The sequence below is a fragment of the Rhinolophus sinicus genome, linkage group LG06 (assembly GCF_036562045.2).
Source record: "Rhinolophus sinicus isolate RSC01 linkage group LG06, ASM3656204v1, whole genome shotgun sequence".
Taxonomy (NCBI): Eukaryota; Metazoa; Chordata; class Mammalia; order Chiroptera; family Rhinolophidae; genus Rhinolophus; species Rhinolophus sinicus.
This window is the reverse complement of record NC_133756.1, coordinates 58,881,055-58,893,742: the sequence shown is the minus strand read 5'-3', so window position 1 is coordinate 58,893,742 and position 12,688 is coordinate 58,881,055. Positions and strand designations below refer to the sequence as shown.

Below are 12,688 nucleotides of genomic sequence, written 5' to 3'. Positions count from 1 at the left end.
AGCATTCTTTCCTCACTGGGTTCTTTGGGGGCTAATCTGAATAGTGTATTTAGTTATCACTTACACCCCACTTCCTTCCCAAAATAAATTGGGATAGCTTCTAATAAAAGGCATCTTTAGCTATCAAAAGACATATAAAAATCAAAACCCACAAACAACCTCTGAAAATTCCATATCCACCAGCAAACTCAAGCTGGTAGCTCAACCATATCTGGGACTAAACAGTGCTGGGGACACCTCTCAAGTTTAATACTGATGTGCTCCCTGTTTTATCTTCTCTGGAATAATTTCCTTTCTGGAAAAAAAAAATCCTCTATGTTTTATATTAAGTCTCCTAACAATAGAAGTGTTTGTATCTGTCATTTTTCTTCTAATTGAAGTATAAGCCAAGAACTATTACATCAACTAAGTGGGTGTATGGGAAGGAAAGAGAAAATTATAAGCTAATGAAAACTTTGGTGGGCAAGTGACCTGTTCAGCACAGATCCCAGGGCTCACAGAGCTACATCTCTGCTCTCTGAGGCAAAGGAATGTTAAATTACTTCCATGTTTGACGGTCAGAACACACCTGAGAGGTGGATGGAGGAGGTGGGAATTCTGGCTGAGTGTCAGAGAGGATAACTTTTAGGGGGTGTCAGAATGTGGAAACAAAGCCAGGTAATTGGAAGAACTGCCAACCGGAGTGGTGGCTCCAAAGACAGTTCTGAAATAGGGAAACTGGTCTATGGGAAAACCACGTGTGTACAAATGACTCTGATACAAGGTCCTGATTAATATCAGATTTGAATACTTGGCCAGGTAGCTGCAGAAAATCATATAGAACCTGGGCAGGGGGATCTGCTTAGGCCCCTGGCATTGGGGAGGGATGCCAGACATGCTCATGCGGACCCTGGAATTTAAAGGAAGGAACTACATGGGACCAGGCAAGGACTCACTCCCACATGAAGGTAGAAGAAGCTCACTTACCTGGTAGTTGATTTAAAGACATCAGAGTAGAACCAGAAGTGAGACGGGGCAGAATTAAGGACAAACACCCCATGAGAGAATTTTAAGATATGGTAGTAGCTAATCCTATGATGTACAAGAAATAAATTCTATAATTGGCAACTGGGAAGATGTTCAATATCTGTTTTAAATTTTTTTTTATCTGTTCTATAAATTTAGAAATGTTCTAACCTGTAAGTGGAAAAGAGAAATTAAAAATTTCCTACGTAAGCTGCACTTTCGTCTCTCCTTCATTCTCAATGATAAGGCAAACTGGTATAGTGTTTGGGGGAGGGGTCCATTTGCCAGTGTCTATCAAGGTAATGCACGTGAATACTGTTTGATCCTGCAGCTGGACTTCCATAATTTAGGTTTTTAAAAATGTATACTTTCAAGCTTGTGAAGATATTTGTGCAAGGATAATCGTTATATAAAAACATTGAAATGAATTGCAGAAAAAATGCCATATTCTAGAAGTTTTGTGATTTGAGAACTCCGTATATGGAATTGCAGATCTGGATACACAAGTGTTTCAAGTTAGGCAGGGATAAGTTGTGAACTAGAAAAAGTACATTTCAGCATACAGAGAATGATTCCCTTTCTTTGAAAGTAATAGTGATCATTTGTGTGTGAGGATACGAGGTGTAACAATCAAGTTGGAAAACGCATCCTACCCTGTTTCCCCGAAAATAAGACCGGGTCTTATAGTAATTTTTGCTCCATTTGGGCTTATTTTCAGGGGATGTCTTATTTTTTCATGTACAACAATCTACTTTTATTAAAACAGTCATGTCATCATCTTCTGGAACATTGTCATAACATACTAAATGTGTCCATCTGGCTGAGATCTTAACTGGGGCTTATTTGGGGGGTAGGCCTTGTATTCGGAGAAACACAGTAGTAAAAGTGCCACATACCTCATTGCTGAATATCATTATGGTCACCTTCAAAGTACTCTCCTTGGGAAGCTATGCACTGACACCAGCGCCTAGTCTACCCTTCAAAGCAATTGTGGAACTCTTTTTCTGGAATGGCCATCAGAGCTATCATGGTATTACCCTTGATGTCCTGAATGTCATCAAAATGTCTTCCTTTCAATATTTCCTTTGTCTTTGGGTAAAGAAAGAAGTCATTGGGGGCCAGATCAGGTGAGTAGGGAGGATGTTCCAATACAGTTATTTGTTTACTGGATAAAAACTCCCTCACAGACAGTGCTGTGTGAGCTGCTGCATTGTCGTGATGCAAGAGCCATGAATTGTTGGTGAAAAGTTCAGATCATCTAACTTTTTCACATAGCTTTTTCAGCACTTCCAAATAGTAAACTTGGTTAACTGTTTGTCCGGTTGGTACAAATTCTTAATGAATAATCCCTCTGATATCAAAAAAGGTTAGCAACATTGTTGCAACAAGTTTGCGAACTTAATTATCAGACCTTCATATATGCACAGAAGATCTAGAATCATGCACACAATTTTGCATGGTGGTTATGGCAGGTATACAGATCACAGTGTATGAGAAAACAAGCTGATTCTTACAGTGGGTTATACGAGAATCCCACACTTCACTGTGACAGACCCTGGGGGTAAGGTTGGGGGGCAGAGGGAACTTGAATATGCCTGAGTGCAGCTTGAGAAGAACATAACATTAGAAGTGAAAAGAGGCCTCTCTTTTCCTAACTATACATGAGGTTTACATGTCATCATTACAGATACTTATAGTTGTATGTCTAACTCAGGTATTTCATTTATTCATTAATTTAGCAAGTATGTATTGAGTGCCTGTGGAGTGTGAAACACCATGCGTAGGCTATATAGCCGTGACAAAACACAGGCAGCCCCACGTAGATAGACCCACGGTGTCACCAGGAGGTCACCAGAAGGTCTGTTGTTGAAATGGATGCATGCTCTTGCTCAGTTCAGGGTAACAGCAGTGGGCATTACAATAAAATCAAAGTTTCCTAAATGTGTTTGAGTTTTCTTTTCACATTTGTTTTGTGGTGTGTGTTTTTTTTTCGTTTCAGTCTCTGAGGTATGTGTTTAAATACAGAGTTTTTGATGATGATCAGTGTTTTAAATATGAAACCTTCTACAAAGAGGTTGCCTGGCTGGCCTGTGACAACGATGCACAAAGTGGCTTTGGTTTCTAATTGCATCATGTGTATCAGATTGACACTGTAGCCTCTCACCTTGCACAAGGAAGAATCTCTAAATAAACAATATCTTAATGCAGATAGAGAGAGAGAAAGACACAGATAAATATACATGTAGATCTATATGCACCAGTATGTTGCCACCTATTAACGCAAATATTTATGTGTTCTTCCACAGAAAAAGCAAAGAACAAAAGACCTTTCTGGGGTATTTCATTCCTACAATCCATATGATCACAAGGTAAGAGACGCATGTGATTAGTGTATTGGGTAGAAGTCTTTCTCAATGTATAGCACAATTTTCACCTACATATAGTGATTTTGAATTACACTTACCAGTTCCGTTTATATATCCATTTTAATTTTCAACTGGATCTCTTTAAGACAGCAAATTTGTATTTCTGAACTAAAATTATTATATTTTATTCACATTAAAGTCTAGTTACATATTGCCCCTGAAATCTTAAAGACTGAAATGACAGATTTGGGATTTTTTTTTTTTTTTGGTTGATTTTTTTCTTAGCCAACACTGTAGTGATGGACTTGGTTCTTGAATTGGTAAGGCTAGTTCCAGCTCTTGGTTCTCCATTGCGCCTGATAGAAAGTTATTTTTCTAAATAAAACCCCTAACAAAAAGCTGTGTATAGCATTATATCTGAAATGTCCACTGCCAAAGGTTTTACTACACAGAAGACTAAATTCTGTGGTAACCCCTGTGTATCATCCCATAGCTTTATATGTCCATGGCCAGTCTTGACTCATTTACACCTCATGCTCTCCAGTCCCTGTATTTGAAGAATTCTCAGATCTTTTCATTTATGAGCATTTCACCATGTATTTGTAAGAAATAAGGTCTCTTTTTTTTTTTTTTTAAAAAAAAAAAAAAGGAATGACTGTTTTTAAAGAAAATGCTCAACACCACATCTTCATAGGGAAATATATTACAAGATTTCTGAGAGTTGTGCAAAACTTCTATATCATGTAAGGTTCCAGTAAGACTGTTAATTTGAGGTGATTTCAGAAGCAAACAAAAATTTGCACAGTTGAATTGCTAATGTAAACTTAAATCTTTATCTATGAATTTACAAGGAGACATGTGGTGGGGATTTTTTAACTAGCCAAAATAAGTAGTGTGAAAACTACTTTCCTCAGTTGAGAATGTGAAGATGTCTGGATTCAGGAGGAAAAAATCATGCCAGTTGTTCATAGAAGTTGAACGAATTTGGATAGCTTCTAGTGTTCCTATAGTGACCAACTGACTTAAGCACCAAAAATTAGTAAAAGAAGTGTTTATACTCCATATGACCATGGCAATATATGATACTAAAAATCATGTCATTTGAAGTCACCTTTTTGAAGTTAAATCAATCACTTTGCAGAATACAGCAATTTTTTTGAAAGAGTTGAGAGAGCTAGTAGTGTCTGATAATGCAAACGGAAGGTGCATGCTGATAAGTAATACAACAGCAAAAGGAATGAGATTGGCCAGATTTCTGATGGAAAAGTTGCATTTTTTTAGATGAAGCCATGTAATTAACATAAATGCAACAGTGGCTAAAGTTAACATTTAACAACAACAACAAAAGCCTGTGACAAATCAAAGGTTTTGCTTGACTTGTCTAAATTTTGCCCACTTCTAACATTTTTAAAATCACAGTTAAGGGAAATTCCATTATTCTTTTATTAGAACTCTTAATGGAACTTAGCCATTTGCAGCTTCTACCGGCTTCCTCTTCATATCCTTTGTGGCATTGTATCAAAGTCACCTCAGATTGCTTTGGCTTCCCCTGTGAAGACTTCATTCCTTTACAAATTAGTCATCAGGCAATGAGGAACTGAATATAAATGCTCGATGGAGTTCCTTTTGATCTTTACTTTAAGATTGGTAATAAATTGTAAGTAGCTACACTGCTTGATGAGTGATTTTGAAGCTTCCAAGGTTTGGCATGTTGGCATTCTGTTTTATTCTGTGTGTGAAGTGAGGGAAAAGAGAAACGTTTCCACCCAAGCAGCTCCTGCCCCTTCGAAGCCTCTCCCCATTTTTCCACGCTCCGTCAGGGCGAGTCTGAGTTACTTTTAACCTTGTTTCATGTTGATTAATGTCCACAAAGACTAGAATCCCAGGCACTGAGCAGTGAGCATTCTTTTCTCAATCTCAGAATGTACCTTTCCTGGTAAATAAAATAGTAGAAGGTTGTGAGTCAAATTACATTGTCATTTTAATTAACCAAATAGGTTCAAACAAATTAGTCTTCAAGACAGACAGATTTTAGTTTAAAATGTTTTGGTTAAAGTTGGTTTAAACATCTCATGCTCAGAGAGATGCCTGGGGTTACCTTTAGGTTAAATATATGCATATATCGTAAATGAAAGCTTATATAACAAAATGTAGGCTGACTGGGATTTGCTTTAAGAAAGAATTCAAGGAGAGGAGTGGGTAGGTAGAGTGAAATAAGGTTGGCCATGTGTTGAGGATTATTGAAAATGAATGATGGGTTTGTGGGGGTTCATCATTCTAGTCCGTGTATTTTTTTCTATATGATTGAAATTTTCCGTAACAAAAAAAAGATGTGAAAAGTAAAATAAACTGTGGTCTGCTCCTTGGAGTGAGTGTTACAATGTTTTTTTCCTCTCTAGCTAGATTCCTTTTATTGTTAATGTTTCCCTTGATGTCATTTTTACCGAAGAAGGGATACTCCACATTTCAGTGGATTCATTATGCTGAGTACACTCAGAAATACAACTCCTGTTCTTAAGTTGGCATAATTTCCTGAGGCTTCATCCCAAATTATAGTAGGTCACTTAAATGACAGCCTTGCCTACTAGACACTGCTAAAACAGTTGTAATTACAAAAGGTAGTTCGTAAAACCGTTTTGTTCTCAGGGAATCGGTTATATTTGCTCTTCTTTTCTTTCCCCCCAACCAAGATTGCTCCTGCCTGACCCAGACACAGGAAAGTCACCAGGATAAACAAACTGTGTTGTTTGAGTCAGGCCAGGTGCATTTCTTAATCATGCCCTAAAGCCATTGTTTAGGTTGCAAATGGTCAGTTGATCTTGTCTTAAATGCTGTTGCAAAAAGCAAAGAAAACTTAGAGCAAATGTGTACTCAGAATGAGTATTAAGGAAAATACCTGATCTGATGACAAATTTTGCTGGAGACTGGAAGAATTTCATTTTGGACCGTTATCTCTGGTTCCATGTCCATTTAAAAAAAAAAAATGTTTTTCAGGAGTTCTTATATGATAGACTTACACAGAAAGGCTTTGAAAACCAAAGCTAAATTCCCACTTATTGGTCCTAATGAAAGAGAACATTAGTGAAGGTAATCCAAAGCAGCAGGTAATCTGATTGTATTTTGTACATTATACGCTTTCTTCTGTTGTTTTAATAAATACATAATAAACATAGCTTGTAATTTCTGAAAACACATCATATTAACTACCAGGAAAGGTTCAGGGCCAGAGGCTTTCTAGGTCACAGAAAGCCAACCTAGAATGGAGTTTTTCCTTCGGCTAAGTCAAGGGTAAGTACAGTAGGCTATAATCAGAACACTTTCATTAAAACTATGCAAATTAGCATGTGCTTTCTGTCTTAGGCGTGAAGGAAATATTGCCATGCATGTAAAAGATGTCTCTCTTATTTCCTTCCTTCTTTTCTTTCTTGTTAGATTTTATCAGAATTATGTGTTCAGGGGGATATCTAGGTTTATGACCTAAACACAGATGTCTGTAACCTGCTAATGTAAAAAGCTATTATAAAATATGAAAATGCTTGGAAGGAAAAAGTTACAAAATTCTGTTTAGGTTTATAGTGGTTTTTAACATCTGCAAAGTTGACTAAGTTCCTAAACACACTTAACCTGTATGAATTGATACATACTCAACCATTAAAAGTCAGTCTTTAACAGGTTGTCACTATTAGAGTTTCTGTATTTTGTGAAATGGGCTTCTCATTTTCTTTTAGACTGTTGTTATTTTAATAATTTTCTACGTTTTTAGACATAAATCAGTGGACACACATGAGAAGTAACATTATTGTGTAGCTCCTGTGTTGGTGAAGTAAGCTTTTTCTCATGATGACTAGTGTTATTTTAGTAATTTTTCTACATACATAGACATATATCAGTTGGACTGTAAACAAATTCGTATGTGTCAAAAAAAACAGCTATGTATAAATATTCTTGACATAAGTTAGCATATGAGTAGATAAAAAACAATCCTTAGTGCTTTGCTCAACCAGAGGTCTTTCATGTAGCTATCTCAGCTATCTAAAACACAACTCAGCACCTACAAGTAAGCCAGCCTGGGCCCAGACTGTCAAAATTATTGTTTAATTCTCTCTTCCCACCTCATTACTTCTTCAGTCCCCTCCCCCATCCACAAACAGTCCACTTAAAAAAAAAAAAAAGCTAGTTCTAATAAACAAAGATGCCTGGTTTCCCAAACCACAGTCAACCCTAGCAGCCCAGCCGTTAAATAGAGGGTGGTTATTGCTTCAAGAAGTCAGAGCCCCATTAAGAAGTGGCAGCATACTAAATGAAGGCAAGGCCAACGCCATAAAAACTATAAGTCATTAACAGAGGAACTCTAAAAATGCAGCTACCCATAACCACTTAATTTGGACCCAGGTACCCAAATATCCCCATGCATTTTAGTAGTCTCAGGGTAAAATAATTGGGCCTAAATTACATCAAGAAACAGTTGTTTTGTTTTAAAATAGTAGAGATGTTTATAACCTATTTTTAGAAATATTGATATTTTAAGACTAAATTGTTTATCTTGAGAACTCTCTTAGGAGCACCTGGTTCTTAAAAATGTTCGATAAAGGAAGTATTACTATAGAGAGTGGTTTAATGAAAGAGAAATAGTGAAAGTGGTTGAATGTGTGTTGGTGGTTGGGTAAAAGACACAAAATTTTGTGAGCATAAACGATGAGGAGGGTAGAATCAATATTTCCCCAAATTATTCATTTATAGAATTAGATACTATAAAGGTATTAAGTCCTCAAGAATTATTATAAGATATTTTTATCTTAAACATTACTCTAGGCATAACTTGAGTGAAATAATTATAAGTTACTGGGTCAGTACAGTCCATTTTTAATTGCAGTGTTAAATATGCAGAAATATTGGTATGTGTTTCCATATTCTACAGGTCCTAAGACTATACTGTAAGACCTGTTGTTAATGCAAACATGTCTGGGAATCCATATCTTCTACTCATGTACCGTGAAATATAACAAAAAGTGCAAAATATTTTCTGCAGCTTCATTTGGACAGGAGCATACAGCAAAAATCGATTTCAAAAGTCTTATGGGGAAAAACAATCTTGGTTTCTACCACTATCCTTTCTTTCTTAAGAGACCAACATTCTCTGTGACATCAAGTTTTGTAAATATATATATCATGCCTTCAGAAAAAGGAGCAGTTTCATTTTGGAAATAATGTGTTGATTTACATTTCTCCATTAATCAGATTTGTCTAGTGATTTCAGATAACAAAAGTCACTTTGCCCCGTTCTTTATGTTTGAAGAATAATGGCCATTTGACTCAATCCTGAGGCAGCCACAGGATTGTCAAGCCTTCATTATCCCCTGTGCTTTGAGTAACATAATGTAGCAACAGAGCGCTTTGAGTTGTTCTAGAGAGGGAAGTGGGAATTTGGATTATTGCCTGCTGGCCCCGTTGAGCTTTGAGCTATCTGCTGTCTGGAAATAGCAAATGCCGTTTTTAATGGATCCGGCACTCTACAATAGCCAGATTTTCATGGCACATGCAGATAAAGAAGCAAGTTATTGATTTGGCATGTTTGTGCCATGCTGAAAACAGTTCCCTGCAGCAGATTGTCCAAAGCCATTTGTGCACTTAACTCTATTCCCCATCTTTGGCAAAGACTAAAAACTGTTTAAAAGGTAATTTTAGTGATGTTGCTAAATATCAGGAACAATTGGATCAATGTCTAATTGAGTCCCTTTATTGTTATATTTTCACATGTCATTCTGAAATCATGCTCAGGTTATGGCCTTGAAACACAGGGAAGTGAGCACTTCAGTAAATATTAAACCCATTTGTTGGCCCAGTTGTCTCTACTCTAAAGCCAAATGAATGACTCAGCCTCAAAACACAGGGCATACTAAATAAAGGAGCTCTCTTGATGTAAATGCTGTACTTTCATTTGTTAAAATATCTTCCCTCTCAAGGTGACCATATAATTCTTACAAAAGATGCGGATACAGTTCAGCTATTTGCTGCCTCAACAGCGGGTATCTGTAGCTACCCTTTTGCTTTCTGACCGGTGCCAACCTGATCCAAAAGCATTTTCCTCATTTGTAACACTCCTCAGCTGGTGATTCAGGTTGAGTAGCAGATCATGTTGGAGCCTAACTTTGATACTGTATCTACCGTGTTTTCCAGAAAATGAGACCTAGCTGGAGCATCAGCTCTAATGCATCTTTAGGAGCAAAAATTAATATAAGACACAGTCTTATATTGTATTATATAAGACCGGGTCTTATATTTTATTATATAAGACCGGGTCTTATATTATATTATGTTATGTTATGTTATATTATACCCAGGCTTATATTATATTATATTATATTATATTATATTATATTATATTATATTATATTATTATTATATTATATTAGACCCGGTCTTATATTAAAATAAGACCGGGTCTTATATTCATTTTTGCTCCAAAAGACACATTAGAGCTGATGGTCTAGGTCTTATTTTTGGGGAAACACGGTATGTATTTTTTCTCTTTTTCCTTCTAACATGGCATTGTTCTAAAAATTAGACATATTTTTACATGTTAGTTTAGTGTGTTACTGTAACTGCAGGGATAGGTGGTATTGGAAGTATGTGTAAATGGCAGAGATTTTAATGTTGTTAAAGTGATATACCCAGGGACCGTAGATGCCCGAATTCTCTGCCAGTTATCCTGAGGACTGACAAAGAGAATTGAATCTGAGTGGATTATTATTATTATTATTAAACTATTCAAAGTACACCACATAACGGACACTATCCTCAAAGCTTAACATGCACACATAACTAACAAATTTATCTTTATACCAACCCTGTAAGATGAGTACTCTTATTATCCCCTATTTTACAGATGAAGAAATTGAGGCATGGAGAGATAAGGTCAAGGTCACACAGCTCACAAGTTACAGAGCTGTTTGGCTGCAGAGTCCATGCCTATCACCCCTATGCCACAAGTACCATAGCTGAAAATCCACAGTGTAAGACACTCTAATAAAAGGTGGATTGACAAACAGCTCAAGGTCAAGGTTGAAGTGGGCCTTCTTACCCTACTTCTGTCTGCCTGACTCCAAATCTAAATCTAAGTAGGTAAGCTTTATGTGGAAATAGAGGTGTGAGAAGCAGTAAGGAGAGACAGAGGACAGATGTAGACAGGGGAGGAGCATTGAGGATTCCATTGAATGGTCTCTCTGTAAAGCAGAAATAAAGCAGCCAAGCTTATCCTAAAAACCCCCACTCCCACCTCCACTCTTCCCTGCCTGATTAATGCACCATCCGCCTGGGGCAAAGGAAAGTGGATTTAAGCTGGACTTCAGAGCTGATATGATCAGAGACTAACATTGCCAGGAACTCTGTTTCTAATAGAGCCCCGTCTCACACGCTTGGCTCCCCGAATCCCCTCTGTGGAGGTGAGGGTGGGGCAGGTTGGCAGCACAGTGGTTCTAGCCAAAGGACTGGAATTCTTTCGGACCAACACAACGGGATGTCCAAGCCAGAGCAACAGGGTGAGTCACAGCATAAAAGCCTGAAGCACTGAGAAAGCCTGAGGAGAGAATCAGCTGAGGTCATGATACGTGCAGCTGGGATAATGGCAACAGACAAGTTAGAAACAGGCAGAATGCTGTCCTGTACCATTTATCAGGACACCAGCTAGCATTTGGGACTGCCTTCTGTGGGCAGGTGGGGTCATGACGCAGAAGATGGACCGTTTCCCGGGTCGCTGCTGAAGAAGGCCCTCTCCCCCTACCACCCCACCCAAGCACTCCCAGGAATGTTAGCGATAGGGAAAAAGCAAAGCTCATGATCAGATCCTTTGCTAACATTCAGTATAAAAGCATTGATTAAAAAGACAATCAAAGGAAGATCTACAGAGGTATAGCAGTTACTGTATTTGCAAATGATTTATCAAGTAGAAAAATACCTGTTGCTGCTGTCATTGGTTATACGCTGCCTCTGTGAAGTTCACTAGCGTGAGGAAGAACGAGGAGTTGGGGACAAGGAACTGCATTGTACGTACCAAGAGCAGAGGATGTGTCTGTACCACCCATCCCTGGGCAGCTTGTCTCCCACTCTCACCAGCCACCCCACTGCTTATCTTCTGTCATCAGTCTTTGCACCCAGGTAAAATGCATCACCGTTCTCGCAGCCTGCCCCAACGCTCTTTTTGTGTCTCACCACCAGGGTGCACTACCCCTTACCAACCTTTCCCATCCCCATTGGGACAACAGACTTGGCTGGGACACAATCCACTTGATAGGTTAGGGTTGCCGGAGTTAGCAAATAAAAATACAGGACACCCAGTTAAATTTGAATTTCAGATAAACAATGAGTATTTTTTATTAGTATATAAGTATGTCCCATACAATATCTGTGACATGTTTATACTAAAATTTTATTCATTTATCTCAAATTCATGTGTAACTGGGTGTATTACTATTATCTGGCAACCCTAGTTGCATGTCATTACAGATTTCACTTTGGCAAACTGAGATAGAAAGATGAGAAGGAAAACAACTGAAAAGGAGAGAAATAAAACGTTATTTTAAAACCTCCCCTGTATGTAGTGTGAAGGATCTGAGAAACTTGGTTCTGTTCCTCATGCCATCCTTATATAGTGTGCCTGGTCTCCCGGTCAAAGGCTGACCCTTGTGTCAGATAGAGTATTAAAACATTGCGTATTTTAGCTCAGAAGATAATACAACTTACTCATTTGATTTTGGTTCTCTAAAATCTTAGGACAGCATTTTACCCTGAGAAATCTGTCTGGAAAATTGCTTGCTTTGAAGGCACACAGAAGTTACATTTAAAAGTGTCCATACCTTATTTTCAAGGAAGAAGAATATTCCCCCTGAAAAGCATCCTTTGTTTCTCAGCAATGCCTTTTCAGTACAATGAATGACTTCTTGGTAGCTAAGGTGATTTTCATGGAGCTGTCCTGAGAAACAGTGATGGTGGCGGTGCTTAGAACACGGAATGTAGGTTGGCATGCAGTAGAGAAAGGAGGAAGCTGGTATTGCTGTGCTCTTCTGTAGCTCTGCTGCTCAAGTTTGCAGACTGCCGAGAGCCCTGTGATTGGTGGAGTGTGAGTTGATGCTGATTGTGGGATGGGCTCAGAGGCCTGGCCTATATCTTCCTCAGCACAAGACTCATGGCCCCTGCAAGGCCCCAGTCTCTGCCCTTCTCGTCTCCTGTGATGACCAACCTTTGGTACAGATGCTGACTTGTGCAATTTCCAGAATTCTGTTGACAAAGAAGAGTGAAATGAAAGTATTTCCATGGGCCTG

At 38.2% G+C, this 12,688-nt stretch overlaps 1 protein-coding gene across 4 annotated transcripts in view; it reads left to right on the top strand.

Moving 5' to 3' along the window:
* The window catches only part of CDKAL1 (CDKAL1 threonylcarbamoyladenosine tRNA methylthiotransferase), a 615,432-nt gene that overhangs the window by 494,836 nt on the left and 107,908 nt on the right, over positions 1 to 12,688 (top strand). For all 4 annotated transcript variants that reach the window (XM_019734279.2, XM_019734280.2, XM_074335173.1 and 1 more), the window contains exon 13: positions 3,312 to 3,374. In XM_019734279.2, the coding sequence (XP_019589838.2) occupies positions 3,312 to 3,374 (63 nt within the window). The remainder of the gene's footprint in view (positions 1 to 3,311; positions 3,375 to 12,688) is intronic.